General features: G+C 29.8%; 1 protein-coding gene across 3 annotated transcripts; it reads left to right on the forward strand.

Annotated features, from left to right (window-relative positions):
• Positions 1 to 14,500: 14,500 nt before the first annotated feature.
• Positions 14,501 to 20,406, forward strand: LOC107024152. Of its 3 annotated transcripts, XM_027918684.1 has the most exons (7): positions 14,501 to 14,719; positions 14,826 to 14,872; positions 14,973 to 15,525; positions 17,095 to 17,422; positions 17,537 to 17,651; positions 17,733 to 20,009; positions 20,107 to 20,406. In XM_027918684.1, the coding sequence occupies exons 2-6, from the start codon at positions 14,838 to 14,840 to the stop codon at positions 20,005 to 20,007; spliced, it is 3,306 nt and encodes a 1,101-aa protein (XP_027774485.1). In that variant the 5' UTR covers positions 14,501 to 14,719; positions 14,826 to 14,837; the 3' UTR covers positions 20,008 to 20,009; positions 20,107 to 20,406. The 3 variants fall into 3 exon arrangements, with proteins under 3 accessions (XP_027774485.1, XP_015080549.1, XP_027774486.1); XM_015225063.2 differs by having other exon boundaries at positions 17,537 to 20,009; XM_027918685.1 differs by having other exon boundaries at positions 14,989 to 15,525; positions 17,537 to 20,009.
• Positions 20,407 to 21,544: the final 1,138 nt, after the last annotated feature.

The following is a 21,544-nucleotide window of genomic DNA, read 5'->3' on the forward strand; positions in this document are numbered from 1 at the left end:
GATGTGAATTATATTGTTTTTCCTTCTCTTTGACAAGTGTTACAACAAATACTTCTTTGTTAATTTGACACCACATAAGATGCTCTGTAACAAGATTTGAAGCAAAATATTCATTTTTTTGATCATCTTTAAAGATTCGTTTGAAGTAACAAATGTCAGTAATTCAAATTTTTATATAATTATATGTTTATATTCCCTCCCACATTTGGTAAATTTATTTATAGCAACTCAAATAATACATAATGTGTGCTTCTACATGGATTATTATACTTATTATATGAAAAATAATCACTATTATCACCTCAAATTTATCACTAATTATGGATAAGTTTTTCCCCTTCCATTTTACTTTTTCCATACTTGGTACTCCCAAGAAAGTTGAAAAAAGAAAAAATGGTCCACATTTATATAATTTATTGGGATAAAAAAGGTTGTTTAGGTCAAACATTATTAAGAGTAGTCTATTACTTTTTTTTTTTTTTGTTGTCGTACGAAAATTTCATCCGATATTTAATATTTATACAGTAATTTTAATAAATAAAATTTTATACTCAATATTTCAATTCGTAATTTTTAAATAAAAGATACAAAAATTTCAATCATCCTATCACTGTTCACGTCGATCGATTTGATTAGTTTATAACTAGTAGATCACAATCACTACCTCACAAATTTGGTTAAGAAATACTGTATACACGTGACCTCTAATTTATAATATTCCACTTACATAATCTTTGTCCTTAAAAAAAAATATACAGCCACCACTGACAATTCCACACATCCTAAAAGTTCTAATTAGTACTACAATTTTTTTTTAAAATATTTTTTAACCCAAAGCACTTATCCCTAGTTGGTGTAGTGTGTGCAATTAACTAATAAGGGTTTAACATTATTTTAGATGTTTGACTAATAAAAAATTAGAAATTCATTTTTTCAATATCATAAAAGTAGAAAAAATTTCCCAAAAAAGTGGTAATCTCTTTTCTGTCTAAAATAATGATCACAAAAAAGATTCCTAATCATCTATTAGAGATGGTTTGGTATTAGAAATAAAAGGTAATAATTTTGAAATAAAATGTAAGATGGTTTTATTATGTATTTGGTTTGAGCCTTTATCATAAGCTAGTTTTATAATTATTTATTTTAGTAATTGTACTATATTACTGGAAACAAAAAATTAACGATAAATAAAATTTCATAATTAAGTAGAAAAGAACTCATATTAATTATCGAGTTTAGCAGCAAATCAGCAATGAACGGTAAGACAATTCGATTGGTTGGCTGGGAGATCATTAGCGATATATTAGCTAGAGATTAACCGATAAATTTCATAGCTAATTTTATTCTTAGTACAATGTTATAATAATAAAATAAGTTATTCTACATATATAATAACATAACATTATCTATCTCATTTTCGTATGAAACAAACCCCTAAGTACCATAACTGTGTAAAGGGTATATCTTTTTGATGCAAATAATCTTTTCACCGTGGAATTATTCGTAAGAATATTTATACTCCAAAAGATTTTATTATATATAACTTTTACATTTCTTGAGTTAGAAAAAAAAAAGTTTGTAGATTTTAAAGCTCTGGTAAACGTGTTGAGATTTTTTTACTTGCAAAATCAGCCATTTGCCTCACATGTGGTTGCATGTCCATAGGTTACGAACTACTTTTCTTGATATCACAAAAGTAGTATTATTTCGTGAGCAATATCTATCGGTTATAGTTATAATTTATATAATTACGCTTTATAATAAATTTTATATTTGTTATGGAACTCTTTATATTTGTATAATTTGCTGTAAATATCTAATTTTATACGAATTGTTTAGTTTTGTATAAATTTATTTATACATTGCAATTTGTATAATAAGATCTGTATTTGTATAATTATAAGTGTATAAAATAAAAATATATGTATTTATATTTGTATATACACTTTTTTCTCTCGCATTATACAAACACAAACGAATTTTATACATTTTATATCGAAATGTATAAAATGACTTATTGTATACCGAAAATGGCTAATTATATATCGAATCGGATTGCAAAAATAGGTGATATTTGTTGCGACTTACAATTAAAATAAACTATGGCTATATCATTTAATTTGAATTAATAGTTTGTTATTTTGTACAACTTTCCTAATTGTTACTATGTCTTTTTTTATAAAAAAAATGTTATTCGGCCTATATATTAAATTTGATTCACCAACATATAGTGGTGCATTAGTGAAATTGTTTCACCCTTAATAAGATGTTTTGGATTTCTGCCCTAGATATGGAGAAAATCTTATTGAGAGCGCCACCCTCGAATGGACCCTAAAAAGCGCGATTCAAATTTAATCGGAGCTTCAATATTGACTCCAGACATCAAATGAAAAAACAAAAATAAATTTGAATCATGCATTATAGACTCTATTTTAGGGTTCAATGCTTCCAAAAAAAATTTCATTTTCGAAGTATACAAACTCAAAATATCTAATAAAAATAGATAATTTTAGTTATTTCATCATAATTTATGTCACATTGATTCATTTCTTGATGCGATATGACCAAATTAAAGTCGAATTAAAATGTTATGCATATACTTCGTGAACACTACGAAGTATATTTAATAAGATTATATATTTATGAAGTTATCGTCCGAATAAATTGCAATATTATAAATCATACAAATTTATTTATTCTCTTTTAGTAATATTAATTATAAAAAGACATGACACAAATTGAAGTACTCCTGCAGAGAATTGTTTTATATACTAGTACAAATTTAATCTGCTATTTTTAATTTTCTTTTTTTTCTACCTGTCCCCCACGCCAAAAGGTGATTTTTTATTTTTTGGGTTTAAAATAAAATAAAATAAAATAAAATACAGTATGTTTGTACTATTATCTAGCTAGGGCACAAGGTTTAATTTTCCTTTGACCAGTTTTCCTAAGCCTGAAAATTTTTAAAGACATAAATTACTCAAACACTGTTTAACACACACTAGAATAAGTATTAGGAGTAATTAATCACTCACCGCATTCACAATTTCAATAAATATAACGAGGTGTTCAAAAATCGTATCGAAATCAGACTATTTTAAATTTATATTGCGTACGATCCCTCAATCGAAAACAATTTTGATTAAGAAGCAGCAGCCACAAGCTATACCTCTATACCTTTGTTTTTAAGAATAGTATGAAATTATCAAATTATATTATCTTAATTCATGACCTGATGATCAATTAAATGAGAGGCAAATTAATTCAATTTTGAGATTTTAGTCGTTTAGATTCAAATCTCAGCAAAGAAAAAATAACATTATGCAATTTGCTTTTATTTATCTGAGCTTTGATGGATAAAAATACATTATTAATATAAAAAAATAATGAAGATACGTAAAAATTAAACTAAATATTACGTCATAAAATTAAAAAGAAATTTCAAAAATTTCAAAAAATTAATTGTTCAAATGAGTTGTTTCTGTACATTCACTGATAGGGCAGTTTGGGCACAGAGTAAAAGTTTTTATGTGGAGACTTGAGAAACCAAGTTCCACGTGTTGTATCTTTCACTGTGCCTTACATAATTAGGTTGGGTCATATACAATAATAATTTATTAAGTTTAAGTTTTGTGCACGATCGATGATCATTATCCATAATATCTGATAATATATAATTGGGGTGAAATCAAATTTTTAACTATTAATAAAAACAATTTTGACAAAATTTTGCTAAGTGAGATTTGAAGAGGATGGAGTGTACACAACTTTTATCACTATCTTATGGAGATAGAGAAATTGTTTTTGAAAAATTTTCGATTCAAGTGCATCAATCCAAGTACAAGAAGAAAGACAACAATGACGGGATCATAATATATAAGAAAGCAGTGTAAAATCTATAAGAAAGAAATACTAATAACAACAGGCATAGTATTTCTACTATAAAAGGATCAATTCAATCTTTATGGTGCACTGTGCACCCATATTCTAGAAATCTTAGATTAACTTAGCGCGGAGAGAACATACATGAAATATATATATATATATATATATATATATATGTCTTGCTAGTCAAAAGGTATGTTTAATTGAACCCCTATACTCTACCATAAAAACATAAAAGTAAAAATAATTCCCCCCAACATGATGAGTTTTCTTAAAGTTTTAGTGACTTGTTCCCCTACATACGTAGTTTGCATGTTGTAGTAATTGAGATCAGTTGAGATGTTGTGAATCATTTGGAAACACAGCACAACACATGAAGTAGTCATTTTTTTTTCAATTTTCTATTTGGTGTCTAAAACTACGACTACATCTGAATCATACACTATAACATTTCTAACATAATTTTTGATTTGCTATCTGGTGTCTAAAACTTCGATTAAATTTGAACCATACACTATAACATTCCTAACATAATTTTTTTCATATTCAAAGTTTGAATCCGACATATATAGAAGTTAGGTATATACACTCACACCAACTAAATAAATAGGGTTTGTATTGTAGGGGGAGACAATGGGGTCTCGTTTTCTGTTTCACAAAATTCAATCTACCCTTTTTACGTGCAACAGTATGGGGAAGCTAAGCTACATACCAGCTTCTAGTTATCATTATGATGTTTATTTTGTTTATTTTTATTTGTATATTGAAATGATTTATTTTATCAAAATATGATATTAATGATGGATAAATAATAGTGTATTTTATTTTAGATTATTTTTCTCTCCATTTTATACGTTTATAAAGGATGACTTGATTTAATTTGACACGAAGTTTAATAATATAAAGAAGAATTTTAAATCTTGTAGTCCTTAATTAAAGTTAGGTCAAATGTACAAAACTGTCCTTTGATCTTGTGGCCTTAAACATGTCATGTGAAAAGCTGAAATTAAAATGTTACAAAAAAAAATTAATTTTTTTAAACAAACTAAAAAAAAAGAGGTCATTATTAATTATAAATCACACCAAATGACTCCTTAGTTCATAATTTATCGCTATGATTTATTGTAGTCACTTTCTCTAGAGCAACTTTTTTACATTGAATATATTATATTAAAGAATAATATAATAAAATTTAAATTTCAAAAAAGTTATATCAAGTCAATATTGAAACAAATAAAATTGAAGCTTTTTTACATCGAATATTATATTAAAGAATAATATAATATAATTATTATTCTAAAAAAGTTATATGAAGTCAATATTGTATATGAAGTCAATATTGAACAAGTAAAATTGTAGAGATAGAAGTAATTAATATGCATATGTGATAGAAAAGGTGGAGTAGAGAGGTTAAGTAGTAACATAGACACATAATTAAGCTAAGGTTCGATTCTCCATTTGTAATTCCTTATTCATTTCTCTTTCTCTATTTCTTTTTTTTATATATATAGAAAAAAACTATGTAAAAATGAAGAACTACCAACTCAATTAAAAAAATTTGAAACACTTAATTAGTGGTCTTTCAACATATGAGTGAGGATTATAATTTCAAATCAATATTAATTATTCCAACAAAAAAAAAAGGATTTGTGATGCACATCGCGATATTAATTTTTTAAAAGTAGTTTTGTTTGATAAGTTAGTTAATTCTGTATTTATTGTCAACTAGTAAATTTTTATAAAATTATGCATATTTAAAAGTTTGTGATCACAAACATTTATTTATAAAAGAAATACAATGATATACTATTTATCCATTCGACGCCTTAAGTTTCTTGTATATCTTATTATTTATAAATTTCGATAAAATTACGGAATAATTAAAGAAATTTTAATAGTTTTCATATAAAATATAAAAGAAAAAAAAAACTTATGAAATTCAAATAGGTATCCCAACAAAACTTATAACTTTAAATTAATTTAATTTTAATCACGTATAAATAAGAGATTAGGTACACAATTCATATAAAAGGTATAAAAAAAAAAGAAGAAGGGATAATTCTCGCTCGCCACTCTCCCTCTCTCGCTCGCTTACTTTGCTCGCCTTCTCGCTTTATACAATATCGCTCGCTTACTTTGCTCGCCTTCTCGCTTTATACAATAGAATTGTACAAATTATGTTTCTAATTGCATAAAACGAGAAAAAATTGTAAATACACATGCAAATACATATATCTCCGTCTTATACACTTATAATTCTACAATAAAAGTACTTTCCTGGCCAAGTCTCTTTTGTCTTTCTCTCTTTCTCGTTTTACACAAATTCAAATTGTATATAATTTCTCTCTTTCTCGTTCTATACAATTCGATTTAATTGTATATTGCTTGTCCAAGTTTCTTTTGCCTTTCTTCCTTTCTTGTTTTATACAAATTTAATTGTATATAATCGTCCTATTTACTTATAATTATACAATTCATTTTATATACTTCATTTTATACACTTCGATTTATACAATTTTCTGCCCAAGTCTCTTTCTCTTTCTCGTTTTATACATTTTGTTTTATACAATTCGTTTCAATATATGTAGCGAATTATACATATATATATTTGATATGGAACACAATTATACAAACTTTACTATAGCGTAAAAATATAAATTTTATATTTACTATATGTAAAAAATAAAAAAAAATTGAAACACAATTCAAGAACACATACAGTGACTTGTTCCTACTTTAGGTTAGGCTAAATAACTCAATAATTCTAATAAAAACCCTTTTGTCTAATGCTATTTATTTATCCATCAGTGTGGGTCCTACAACATAAGCTCCTCTGAGTTAATGAAATTTGCATTTATGCCCATCAATCTTGACAGATGTGGTACATAAAGCGTGTTTTACGTGACGTAATATACGTAAGATATAAAATTAATATATAAAATTTTATATAGGAAAAAATATGTTTATATGTTAAATTTTATATAAATCTAAATATCTTTTAATATATATTTTGATAGTTAATATTTGTATTGAATTATAATTATGTATTTTAGATTTGAGTTGAATAGAGCCTCATCCGATATTCTTTATCAAAGAATTTTATAAATATAAAATTTAAATTTAAAATATTTAATTAAGAAAAAAATAATTTTATCCGGGTATACACCCCACAACTACAACTAGGCCGAGTGGTCATACTCATTACTTTCCCCCCAACTCCCAAATTATTTTGTACACACACGTAGGAGCACCACTTTCCACAATCTCTACTCTCTTACGTATTCTCTTGTTTCATCACGCGTCTGTTTTTATTTTTAAAGATGGACATAGTGAAAAAAAGAAGAAATTCAAAAAAATAATAATAAAAAAAAATATAATTAAAAGAAAAATGGGGCTGGATATTTACTTTATTAACAATAATGAAATAATGAATATCTATTAATTAAACGGAAGCGCTAAATGATCAGAATTTGATTCAAAAATTAAAATTTATATATATATATATTTTTTTATTTTTTTTAATTAAAAAATATTAAAGTTGAAAACATAAAAATATTTCAAAAGGTGAAATAATATAGAAAATATATTATTCTAGTCAAATTTTCTGCCCAAAAAGAACAACAAAAAATGTGCAAACACTATTAATCGAAGATAAGAACAAAATATTTTAAAATCATCATAGAGTTTATATATACTAGGGATAATGCCAAGTACCCCCTCAACTTATACCCGAAATTTCAGAGACACACTTATACTATACTAAGGTCCTATTACCCCCCTGAACTTATTTTATTAATAATTTTTTACCCCTTTTTAGTCTACGTGGCACTGTCTTGTGGGTCCAATGATGGTTGATTTTTTTTTCCAAGCTAGTGCCACGTAGGCTAAAAAGGGGTAGAAAATTACTTATAAAATAAGTTCAGGGGGATAATAGGACCTTAGTTTAGTATAAGTGTGTCTCTGAGATTTCGAGCATATGTTGAGGGGCTACTTGTGCATTTTCCCTATATACTACAATGAAATTACAAAGAAAAATGGTCAAGTAAAAAAAAAATGAAGTTATCAACCTCAAATTTTTTCAGAACTTCATATATTTAACCCTCGTCATCTTCTTCAAACTTATTCAAAATTACTTGATTATTTATCTTCTTTAAAAAAAAATAATTTTTAGACCTTATTTAAGATACAATATCATACGATTCTACTTTGTGAATCAATCACCTTATCATTAATTTCAATCGCGATTTCTGTCATCATAATATATAGAGTATATTTTTTGTAAAAATGGACAAAGAGTGTAAAAAACATACAATGATTGATGCAACAACCTATTTTCTATCTCTAATAACAACGATTACATAATCTACTTTCGTTTAATGTTCGATACGTAAATTAAAATTTTGATTTAATTTGAATTATTTGTTATAAATTAACTCATTTAAGGGTGATACTCTTAATAAAAAATTTTAATATTCAAAGCTCGAATTCATTAATTTAAATTAAGAGTTAAGCACTCTTATAGCTACTCTTATAGCTGTATCACAACTCATATGGATGATTACATACGAAATCTTTAGTTTATTTGATTATTCGGTAGATTGAAAGCTACTTATAAAACAAAGAAAGTGGGAATATTTAATAGGCAAATGTTTGATCTAACTATAGTACGTATATATGTGACGATAAAATAAGAATTTATAAAGGAAAATATATTCAAACATAACATCATTTTATGGCAGATCTTCTTAAATAAAAGGACAAAGAGTTGAGAACGAGTAGGGTAGGCTTGTTTGTGAAACCCTCAACAGAATTATAGTCAAAGATTTCATCACTTTATATAATAAGATACGAAAAATTACGTATATAAGGAAATATTTTCACTAATAATAAGTTAATATAGCTATAATTTATCTTAATTATAATTTGTAACCTATTTTTATATGTAATTACGCAGGTTTAACTTTTTAATTTTGTATGATTCACACGTTTTTTTATAATAGTATAAACTTGTTATTTTGAATTTATACAAAAATAACTAAGCTAAACAAACGAGTCAGTTTAAACTGTAGCTAATATAATAACTATAGCTATGGAGCATAGTTAAATTTAGAGAAAATGATCAAATAACCCTCCAATCTATAACCGTATTTTTAACTACACACCTATACTTCACGGGAGTACTATTACCCCTTAAGCTATTTTAAAGCCGAATATAAACAACCCTAAAACTAAACAACCACGTTCTTTTTTCGTAGTGTGCACCACGCACCACTTGTCAAATATCACACATATTTTTTTTGAAAAAAACGTTTTTATATTTCTTTTTCTTCTTCATCTTCTCCGCTCTTCAATTTCTTTTCCCTGTATTATAATTGAGTATGAATACCCTTTTAATTCTTTTTTTAATTAGTGGGGAATTTATGCTTTCCACCCTTGAAGAAATTACTGAATTATCGAATTGAGTAGAACTAATTGTTGTTGTTGCTAGAATTAATTATTGTTATTGTTCAACTTCGTGAAATTTTTATTGTATAGTTTAGACTCTTCATCAGACGTTAATAGAGACAAAAAAAAATTGAAGGTTGATAAATTTTGCAGCAAGAAAAATAATGACTTTAATTATCTTTTTACTACATAAATAATTGTTTTAATGATTATTTGGTGATATTTGATGGTTAATGATTGTGAGTAATTAGTGAAATAAATTATGAAAAAGTATTTGATGAGATGTATGGGTGAGGAGATGGAGCTGCCATAGTGGTTCAACAATGGTGATGGAGATGTATAGATAAGGAGGATGTTGAATGATGAGAGAGAGGAGGAAAAAAAATGAAAAAAGTAAAGAAAATAAACTTAAAGGCAAAGTTGAAAAATGATATTTAATAAAAAGATAAAATATTTTTGAAATAATTTTTTGATATGTTCTTTGTCTCTCACATGCATTTAAAATAGAAAACACACTCTTTTTGTCATGTCAGTACTTAAATAGGTGCATTTATTTCGCTTTAAAATAGTTTAAAGAGGTAATAGAACATCTATAAAATATAAGTGTGTAGTTGAGAATATGAATATAAACTGGGGAGACATTTGACCATTTCTCTTAAAATTTTTATAATGACTATCTGAGAAAATTTCCCAATATATATTAATTTGTATACTACCAAATTAACTGGTTTAAATATTTGTATAAGATATCCCTAAATACTCATAATATAAAACAATTTGAGAAATCATAGCTTATACCGTTTATATATAATTTTAGTAGACGAGTAAATCATACTTCATAAATAACGCTAAAATATATTAAAGTGCCACAAATCAGACATATACATATGTCCATGCATCTTCCTTTTAAATATATATATATATATTCTATAATTTTATTGGTACAAACAATCAATAATACTGGAGTATTAATTATTAGCTAGCTAGTTTTCAATATAATCATGAATATATTCACCAAAGGAATTGACTATAAACAGTTTGCCTGATCCTTATTAGTGGAAGTTGAAAGAGAGAAAGTGCAGCTATATCCTTCCTAGAACAAATTAAAGTTAATAGCTGTCTTTCGTTTTGGCAATATGAAATCTCTCAATAACTCTCGTTTTTTAATGGGGTCCTATCAAAATAGGTAGGCTCAAGCATTTTCTTTCCATTAATAAGACCTATTTTAAAGAATTTTTAAGAAAATGATCAAAAGCCCCTCAATTTATAGTCGGATTTTCAATTACATATTCATATTTTACAGGGATTTTATTATTCCTGAATTTTATAAAATTGAAATTATTACCTCCCTGAACGCATAGCTATCAAAGTGAGTATATCTCACTCTCTTTGAGAGAGTGAGCATAAAAATTTAATATTAAAACTTTATTTTTAATATCTATTTTTAAGAATATGTGTTTTTTTAAATTTATTTATTGGCTTCTTCTCCATAGCAATAAAGATCAAATTCCTCCATCATTCATCATTTTTAAATCATCATTGCCACTACCATCTTCACCGGATTCACCATGGTTGATTTCACACAAGCTTTTAAAATCTCATGTAAGAAATTTTTATAAACCATTCAAATCAATTAAAAGTAAAATGAGATCTATTTATATCACCTAAAAATGGATCATATTTGGAAAAAAAAATCAATTTAGATTACATCAAACCCAATTGAACTCTCAAATGAGATTTTTTTTTATTTTATAGATCCTTTAATTATCAATCTCAAATCTCAAGCAACCAATTACAAGTTTCTTCCTCATTTTTCCGGAAAGAATTTGCACTTGTTCTTCCTCTCTATTTCGCTCCCCTCACTTTTTTTAGTTTTTTTCTCTCCATTGTTACCAGTGAAAAGCTACCATTGTTACTTCCTTCAACGAAACGTCATCATTGTGGCTGCCTCTGACGAAACACCACCATTTTCACTGCCTCTGACGAAACGCCACTGCTGGCGCCGTCGAAACACCACTGCTGCCTCCGGTGAAACACCACCATTGTTGTCCCCTCCGGCAAAACTCAAAACACCAGCAAAAACTCTCCCACACCTCCTCTCATCTCTCTCTTGTTCCTCATAATCCAATTTTGATGGACTTTGGTGTTCAAAGTAATGGTGAAGTTACTTTAGAAATTTGAAGGAATTGAGAAAGAAATTGCTTTAGGTTTTGAAGAAACTGAAAGAGTGTAGGAAAAGAGAAAGAATTATAAGAAAATTGAAAAAAAAAATTAATTAAAATTTCATGTGTCGTACACGTGAAATTCACAAATCAATATAGATGTGGTTGTGACTTTTCAGGAAGGTAATAGTTTCAGTTTTATAAAATTCAGGGGGTGATAAGACCCCGTAAAATATGAGTGCATAGTTGAAAAATCCGACTATAATTAAGGGATTTTTTGACCATTTTCTTAAAAACTCTTTCATGTGCGAACAATTCTATCTCATAAATTAAAAGACTTTTCGTGTTATGAATTATGTTAGAAAAGACTAACCTTCTATATATCGTACTCTTTTTATATCTTCAAAGGGGATCCTCCTTATAATGATATAGATAGTTGTGTGAAGTGTAAGAGATAAAACTCCTACTCAAATTATGACTACTAATTTTCACAATCTATATTATATATTAAGAACTAGCTAAATATTAGGCTAATTATTATTGATTGTTTGGACCAAACATAGTAATGTTTTAGCTGTTCCACAGCATCAGTTATCTACGGATGCACAGTTCAACAAGATTGAATAAGATGTATGAAAATAATATTGAATAAGATATATTAAAAATATTTAAATTACTGTTTATTTAATTTAATTTGATATATTAAAAACATGTCTATTTTAAGTTTGCTATCAATGAATAATGTGTTTAGCCATAATATTTGGGAAATATATTTTTATTTTTGTAGAAAAATATAATTTGTATCCATAAATTTTAAAAACTATTAAAATCAATCATAAATTTGTATTTTAAGTCAATTTAATCTTTGTTGCAATAAATAACAAGTAGTGTCCATAACAGTAGAGCAATGTAGTAGTTTGGAGTGAGTGCAACAAGTATCATTTTATACATCATGAAGTAGCCAAACATATGACTTTGTAACCTTGAGCCGATCGTTCATCATTACTTTCATATTAATTTAATATTTTATCACTATTTTGATGTTCACGTGAAAAATTATGTAATACAATGCAAACAACTACTATAAAAAGTGTTTTTGTAAAAGATAAAAGTTTTGTGTAAAATTTCAATTTTCAAAAAATCTCAAATAATGAGATTTGCCAAGTACTAGAAAAAATTATTATTTGAAAATTTGAAAAATTATGACAAATTGTATGAACAAATACTATTTGTCAATTTTTTCCCGAAATATTATTTGAGAAATCTATGGCCAAACGACCGTTCAGACTCTCTTTAGATTGACTTAAGAAAAAAATAGTTTTAATGTCAAAAATAAAAGGTCAAAACTGAAATAATTTTTAAATCAAAAAATAAAAAGTAGTGGGAGACCTACTTTTAATTTTTGACTTATTTTAAAACATTTATTAATCTTACCAAAAACCTTTTTAATTATTTTAATTCATTTTTAACTTATTTCAAGTTACTTTTTATGTTTGACTTCAATAATCAAATTAACTTACTGATTTTTAAATCAATTCAAATATTCTCTTAGTTATACATCAGTGAATACTAAATACGATGTATATATAGTTAGTATATGTATTAGTTATAACTTATACATATTGCATAAACAATCAATTAGTAAATAATATCAAAATCAATATATATACATATTTACAAAAATTGTTTCCAAATCTATCGTGTGAATAATCATCCTTTGTACCAGTTGAGTCAAAAAGACTAAACTATACTCATTTTTGTTTGGATAAATTTGTAAGTGGAATGCGTGAAGCAGACAATTGCAAAGCGCGCGTGGTTTTCCCCTCTCTTTTATTTTATACATAAGAATCTTTGTTGCTGAATTCCCTCAATATTTCGAGTATACGTATGAGTTGTCCTTCTGTATTACACTTACGCAAACCAAATGAAAAAAAATAAAATAACAAAAAAAGAAACTGATTAAATTAATTATCAAAATAATACGAATATTATTAATAAACAATCACAAAAATATATTTAATGCAACTTTAAAATCGAAATGTGAAGAAATTACTAGTCTTAGTGACAGTTCAGTATATAGTAAATTTCATATTTGTCTTGACAAGCTATATAACATGCTTAAATTATCGATTTAAATCTGTACACTTCAAATTTTAACTTTATTTTTACTATGTACATAGTACTTTTCTTTTTATTTTGTGAATAAAAACTATTTTTAATTAATACCCTAATTGAAATTAACCTATATAAAAAATAAAAATAAAATAAAAAAAATATATTTTAAAAAAGAGCACAATAAAAACAGGAAAAGGATTCCTAAGCTATCGTAAATGGTACGCGCATATCTTCGGTTATACTTTTGAGACATTGATGTCTTTGTTGTCCAAAAACTAGAGCATATATGCCCTTCACTCTGACGGAAGACTAAATAGGAACACGTGACACAACTTATACGTTGACAAGATTATGTCACGTGTATTTTTGTTAGTATAAAAATTATATATGCTCTAACTTTTAAATAGCAAAGACACTAATGTAAAATATGACGCAGAGTATTTACAATAGTATAAAGGTATATGTATCATTTTTCCTATAAATATATGATAACAAAAACAAAAAATGATAAAAACAATAGATAAATTAAAGGAAAGTTCCTTATTTAATGTTTAGTATTTACATTAAGATCTCATTAAATCTTAATTTGCCCAAAAAGTCTCAGAATTAAAGATAAAATATTTTTTAACAAAAACAATTCTCAATAATAAATAAATAAACACTTACCATTTCATTACCATCGTTATTAAATATAGTTACTTAACTTACTTTTATATACTCGGTTGAGCACTCATCTGTCGTTATCACACTTAAAAGAATAGGCAGAGCTGAAAATAGGATAAATTGACACCTACCCCACCCCCTCCCCTCCCCTCCCCTCCCCTACCCTACTTCTCACACTTTTCGAGCGGGAAATAATAGAAAACACGCATAAAGTACTTTCTTCACCTTATTTCTCTTACTCTCTCTTATCTTTTTTCCCCTACTTTCTCTCTCTAAAAAAAACCCACAAACCAAATCCCTTACAGGACTCAAAAACAACAAAAATAATCTCTTCATCATCTTCATCTTCGATTTCCATGGAGTTTTAGAGGAGATATCATTTTGCTTTACCTACTTCGTACTGTTTGTAATTCATTTTTGTGTATTTGCTTTTTTCTGTTTAGTTAAAGGTACTGTTCGTAATTATCGTACAAGCTAGTTTTCTCTCTCTAAAACTTTTTTTTTTTCGTAATTGTTGATTTTTATATGTTTGTGAATGATTTCTGTTGTTTGCAGGTTGAGGAAAAGATGCCGGCGGTGTCGATAGATGGTTTCTCCATCAGGTGAGTGAGATTTTAGTGTTTTTTTGAAAGCTTAAATAGTGATATGGTACTTTTGCTTCTTTGTTTGTATAGTTGTATTTATTTGTGGTATAAAAATTAGGGAGTATGTTGCGAAGGTGAGGAGTGTGGACGTGGTGAAATGCTGGCCGTTCGATGAATCAACGAAGGAAGATCATGTGAAAGCTATGTTACCTCCAATTACAGTGAAGAAGTTCAGCTGGTGGTTAGATGTACTGGAATCGGAGGACTCTGATGATGTTGTACCAGTTAGGAGAATTGGAACAGGTAGGAAAGTTAAGTGTGTTAAGGGAAAAACAAGGGTTCAGAAGAAGAGGTCTATTGTTGACATTTTCGCTGTGGCGCCGCAAGTGGAGAGAATCGACGGTGATGATGATTATTACGATGATGATGAGGATGAGGATGAAGAAAACGATGATAATTGTGCTGTTGTTAATGAAGGGAAAAAGGAATTTTCTGATCGGAATGTTAATGCAATTAGAATTCGTAGAAGCAAGAGGAGAAGCGCTATGAAGAAGAAGAAAACGATTGCGAGCAAGTTGAAGGAGGTGAAGAAAACGATGAAGAAGGATAGGAGGTTTAAGCAAAAGAAGAATGTGAATAGTAGCTGCCTGGATCTACTAATCCGGAAGAAGGTACGATTTTATGAAAGTATCAGTTAAATGTGTATTTCATATAATATTTTTTGTGCTAGTTTTGTAAATTGTGACGTGAAATATATCCTGTGCTTGATGAATTGAGATTTCGATGTACAATTTTGTGCATAAAATAACGGGGTTTTAGTACAGTTACTTAGATTTGGGATGGTGAAAATCTGATTTGTTTTTCAGCACCTTTTGAACGATGAACTGTTCTGGTAAAACTAGTCCATTTACCCCTCGCTGCTTGAAATTACTGTCGAAAAAGCCGGGTAAATATACATCCACAGATCGAGCTGGGGCTTGTAACTATTTATGTTTTTGTGTGAAAGATAGAAGAAACGTTTTCTTAATGAGTTTGTTAGCTTATTGTGGATCATCAACAGCTATTATGCTGTTTCTTCAGAATTCTGAGATGTTACATTACAGGTGCTTGTCATCTCATGAAGCGTTTAGTATTGATCAGAATCCCATATTTTATGATAGAAGTGACGCGGTTTCATCTAAGTTGTTGGATTAGTTACTATTGTAAGCCTGAATTACGCCACACAATCAGATACCTAAAGACCACTGTTCACAGAAAAGGGATTTGATCAACATTTGTTTTGTGCATTTGATTTAATAAGAGAAGAAGGGACAATTTACGCCCTTTTCCATGACTACCAACGTGGTTGGTTGACATACTAAGTGAATCATGTCCCAGCATAATGCTAGCACGGGTATTGAGGGTTTACTTTTTTTGCGTCCAAGTAAAGTAAGAATTGAAGAACTATTTGTACTTTAATTTGTTGCATAAACAATGCATCAATATAAAAAAAACTAGATGGGTTTCCTCAGTGATTAGTTGTAGATATTTGAGAAGAAACATATCAGCCTTTCAATTCACATAAAATGTACTGGAATCTATCAGATAAAATGTAATTTAAGAACTAGGAAATTCCAAAATTATTCTTCTTGATGTTTATGTTTCCTTGGAATCAAAGTATAAATTTTGCAATACAATTATAGGCCAAAATTGAGATTTGCATTCCAGATGCCTAAACACATATACTTCTTGTTTTTCTTAATCTTTATATATGTACAGGTTAATTAGAATGCATCACTCAGTTACATCTTTTACGGAGTTGTGAGAGTGATAATGTAGTGTTCACAGGGAAAATTGGTGAATTGAGATGCCTTTCCATTCTTAAAGGAGCAAGAATTGCATGCATCTATGAGATCATATATAACTGTGTTCTTTAACGTTCTCTCTTTTTTTTTTCTTTTGTCATCTTCTTATGTGTTTAATTTTTGTGCTTTCAGCTATTTGTTTTTGTTGTTGTTTTCTCTTTCGGGGAATTTCTAAACGTGTGACAAGTCACTAAAAGGATATCAATTGAATTCCACCTTTCTAGTTGCAGCAAATCTTTGTCCAAGACATTCTGCTTAATGTCACTTGATTATATATTACTACTTCATTTTTGGGTAGGGAAGCAGCTAATTATTACTCCAAACTAATGTTTTCAGATTTGAAAATGAAATGGTGGCTGTATTTTGCGGTATATGGTTGACTCATTTTGCTTGCAGGAGAGATTTGACAAGCTCAAAGTGCCCAATTCATTTTCAAAACCAAGTTGTTCACAGCATAGAAAGAAGTGTGAGGACATGGAAGATAATAGTCCTACCTACGCGAAGAAACCACAACGGAAACATATAGTTTCAGAAAAGAAGCCCAAAGGTCTTACGGATTCCGAGTTGTTAGCGGATGATCAAAAGATGATGAATCCAGTTTGTAGCAACCTCAAGAAAAGGCCTAAACAATTTCCAGTGGAGAACTCGTCAGACAAGATTTTATCTGGTCCTAATGATGCAAATTTTTGCAGCAATCAACAAGGCCACAAAAATGTTATCTCAGGTAAGAAAAAAATTCTTTGGCACAATAGTAAAGCATTTCTTCTATATGTTATCAGTTTTTTCAGATATTTTTGCAGTCTATAATCTGACCTGTTTGCTACTTTCATTGTATAAGACGATGCCACAGAGAGAGGAGAGGTTCTATCCCTTGTGGAAGAGAAAGGAACAAATAAACATATTTTGAGAACTACAGAAAGTGAGGTTACTGTTCAACCAGGATCCCCAAAGAGGTCCGTCGTGCAAAGTACCGCTGATGCTCCTAGTTTACTTAGGCACAATATCGGTACTAAAGATAATTCATCTGAATGCAGTGATGTTTTCAATCAAGTCTCTGAGGGAAATGACAATTTAAAATTATTCGGAAGAGGTTCTGGAGTAGCATCACACAGTTCACAGTATTTCTGCAATCCTGGGTCTCAACAGATGTATAACCACCAAAAGAATGACCAAATAGTTGGAAGTCTTATTAATGCTTGTGGTGCTAGTGAGAGATCACATGACAAGTTAAGAGGTTCTCCTCCTGAAGTTGCTGGAGTTTGCTCTGTGCATTCTGTGAAGGCATATCCTCAACATTCATCAGCTTACGAAAATGTGAACAGGAAGCCGGTTATGCTGCCAGAATCCATCGAGGGAAATTGCAGTGGTCATTTCATGCAATATCAGCCACTCCCTCAAATCCGCCATCAGGAATTAATGTGCAAAATATGTTCTTTCCCTGAGTGGAAGCAAAGAGAATCCATGCATGGAGAGAAGGGAATTGAAAAGGACTATGTTCGTTTGCCCCTCAACTCTCAAGGGGAGTTAATCGATCTGAACTCAAACAGTAAAGGGAAGTTGACTCAGCTGCCAAGCTCAAGGAGAATTGTGGGATCTTCCGGAGGATTAGCAGTAAACAACGTTTCACACTCAAACATGGACAATCTCTCTGATGCTAGAGGTTGGGATAAACGAGTACCATCCACAGACCAGCTAAAAAGGTCCTCTGCAGATGATTCAATGGAATGGAGCCCTACTTTTCCAGTACCTTCAAGGTTAGGTATCTATGAGTATGACGCTGGAAGAACAAATGTTGAGTTGGATCCGCTAAAGAAAAATAAGGAATCTTTTACTCCTTTTGAGTTAGATTGCAGTGTCAGTAATATGTCCAACCATAGAAGCAAACAAAACAATCAGGCCAAGCAACTTGAAACGAGCTGGAGTAAGCAATGTGGGAATTCTGATGATGTCTCACTGGTTGTTACTCCATCGAAAATGCGTCTGATGGGAAAAGAGTTTACGGTTGATAGAAGAGATTTTCATGCACCACAGGATAAAAGGATTTGGACAGATAAGCAGATCATTGCTGAGAAATTTTCAGCAGAGACTTACAACTACAATTCAGTGGTTACAAATCATGATCAACAAAATCTCACCGTGCATCCTGTGCTGGGAACAATGAAAGGCATGGTTGCTTGCTCTCCTAGTATCCAAATCAATCAGGCCATTCCAAGGCCTCAAGTTTGTCCTCCTCACTTCAGTCACCAAATTGATTCGGTGCAGCAAAATTGTTTAGGTGCAATCAAACAAAGCCCTTTCACCCTTTATAATCAGAAAGCAAATTTTGAGGAGCCTTTTCCAGGTGGATATAAATCTTTCACAATCAGCCCATATGGACCTGTACCAACATTAATGCATCATTACTCCAGCCAGAATGGGGGCTCGAGCTCTCTTGATCTGAACAGCTCAAGCTGTGCCATCAATTTTCCTTACTCGCGTCCAGATTCCGGAAGGAACTTCCGATCATCGTGGTCTCAGTTCTCTACAGAAAGCACCCCATGGTTTTCAGATGCAAAACAAAAGAAACTACTAATGGATTTTCATGAATTATATTCTTCATCTGACAGGAAACATCATTACTGCAGCAGCATTACTGGGGATAGCCGTCAAACTGACCCTTCACTATATCTTGCATCAGAGCGCTTCTGTTCTTTCACTCAGCGCCCTCAACATGCATTGGAGAATCCAGTCTCTCTACCATCTTTAGCTAACAATGCCCCTATGCCACTCCAAATAGGTTCCAGGGTAAACACTGGCTCATATAAAAGAAATGGTGACGTGACCAAAATCATATCTACTCCTTGTCTTAGAGATCTTGGTGACAGCAGAAAGAGCAAAAAGAGGCCATTATCTACATCAGACAATCGTACAAATGTGGCGGAGATCCCTAACTTTTTGTTTCGGGAAGATCCTTATGTTGTTTCAGCACCATTAAAAAGCTACTCTAATTTTGAAGGTCAATACAGCTGCAGAAAAGGAATTGAATCAGGTTCAGTTAAAGGCATGTCAAACAGTATTGAGAGTGGCCAAAGTGGAACAACAGAGGCACGCCTTGGATCTTTCAAAGATGAAGATACTCTCAAATTTGAATGTACTCTGGGATCTGGGCCCATTAAATTAACAGCTGGAGCAAAGCATGTGCTTAAGCCCTGCCTGTATAATGATCAGACGAACTTCAGTCCAACTCATTCAACCATCCAATTCGACGCTTCTGCTACTGTTAGCACAACTCGGGAAACTGAGCAATCAACCAAGATATACAAGTTCTAGTGGTGAGCTTGATCGTCCAATGACTTACAAGCTTTCTGGGATAAACACTGTCATCTCCAAATGTATGAATCACAGGAACATCTGTTTTTCTACTTGCAGGAGAACTTTCTCTGCCCCTGTGCCCTGGGACTTGGAATCAGATGTAATATAGTCAAACCATGTCGCTGCAGTTTACAGGTTGACTTATAAGCTTTACAGTTAAACTATGCTCTTTAAATTCAGGCAACTATCTTTCCATTCTAATATGACATTTTATTATGGATGCTGTACTTTTGACATTCATCGTTTGTGTGGGTCTTCAGTATTATGTTTTGTTGTAGGGCGGCTCTTAATCCATTCGGGAGCACAAACTAAGACTCATATAACTTAAATAACATAGTGAAAAGAGTCTTAGCATAATGTTGCATACAATAGACCCTTATATTCTTTCTTCAAACCACAAGCATAGCAGGAGCTTAGTACACCGAAGTATCCTTTTTAATAAGTGAAATAAATGAGACATGACAATAGACAAGAAAAAGTTGCTTGGATGGTAAGCGTCCTTCACTTCCAACCCAAAGGTTGAGAGAGTTCGAGTCACCAAGGAAGCAAAAGGTTTGGGAGCTCTTATGGAGGGTAAAAAAATGAATTACGATAAATACAAAGGTACACATATATAGCCTAACTTGCATTTTCTAAAAAAATGTACGAATAAGTTACTTTACTTCTAGTAAAAATGAGATACTTTATTTATCGGAAACATATATAGCTCGTCAGTATGAATTTAACAACACTATTAACAATAGACATAATACATAAATATGACCCTTAACTTGGTGTCAGTTGGCAACTATGATCCTTAACTTTAGATGTGCACAAGTAGACAGTTAAACTTGTATAAAATTGAACAAATTAATACAAATTCATCCTATATGACAGCCTACATGAAAATTTTGTGTCCTACGTGGCGTCCGACGTGTATCATGTCATGTAGGACATGTGTGTCTACTTGTTCAATTTTATACAAGTTTAAGTATCTACTTGTGCACATCCAAAGTTAAGGTCATAACTGCCGACTGACGTTGAGTTAAGGGTTATATTTATGTATTATGCCTTAGCAATACTTATAAAATATTTTTAACAAATAAGTGAAAATCAACATTGACGGAATTAAATTATTTTTCAAAAGAAATTCGAAACATAAAGAAATAAACAAAAATAATTGAAGCCATCAATATTTATTATATTACAATAAATTTAAATTTTAACCTTATTCATTCATAACATATAAAATTTTCTATATATAACATATATAATTTTCTGACGAAAGGATTGGAATGAATAGCGTGCGCGCTTATGTTATCCATGGTACGACAATATCTTCTAATTATCCTCCTTTTGGCAAGGGATTGTTGGTTCTTTTACTCCCTCCAATTATTATTATTTGTTATGGTTTCTATTTTTAGAGTCAAACTATAAGAATTTTGAGGAATATTTTAAAATACAATTTAATCATATTAGTAGGCAAAAAATTGCAATTTATAGTAATTTTCATATA

This window comes from Solanum pennellii, chromosome 7, assembly GCF_001406875.1.
Source record: "Solanum pennellii chromosome 7, SPENNV200".
NCBI lineage: Eukaryota > Viridiplantae > Streptophyta > Magnoliopsida > Solanales > Solanaceae > Solanum > Solanum pennellii.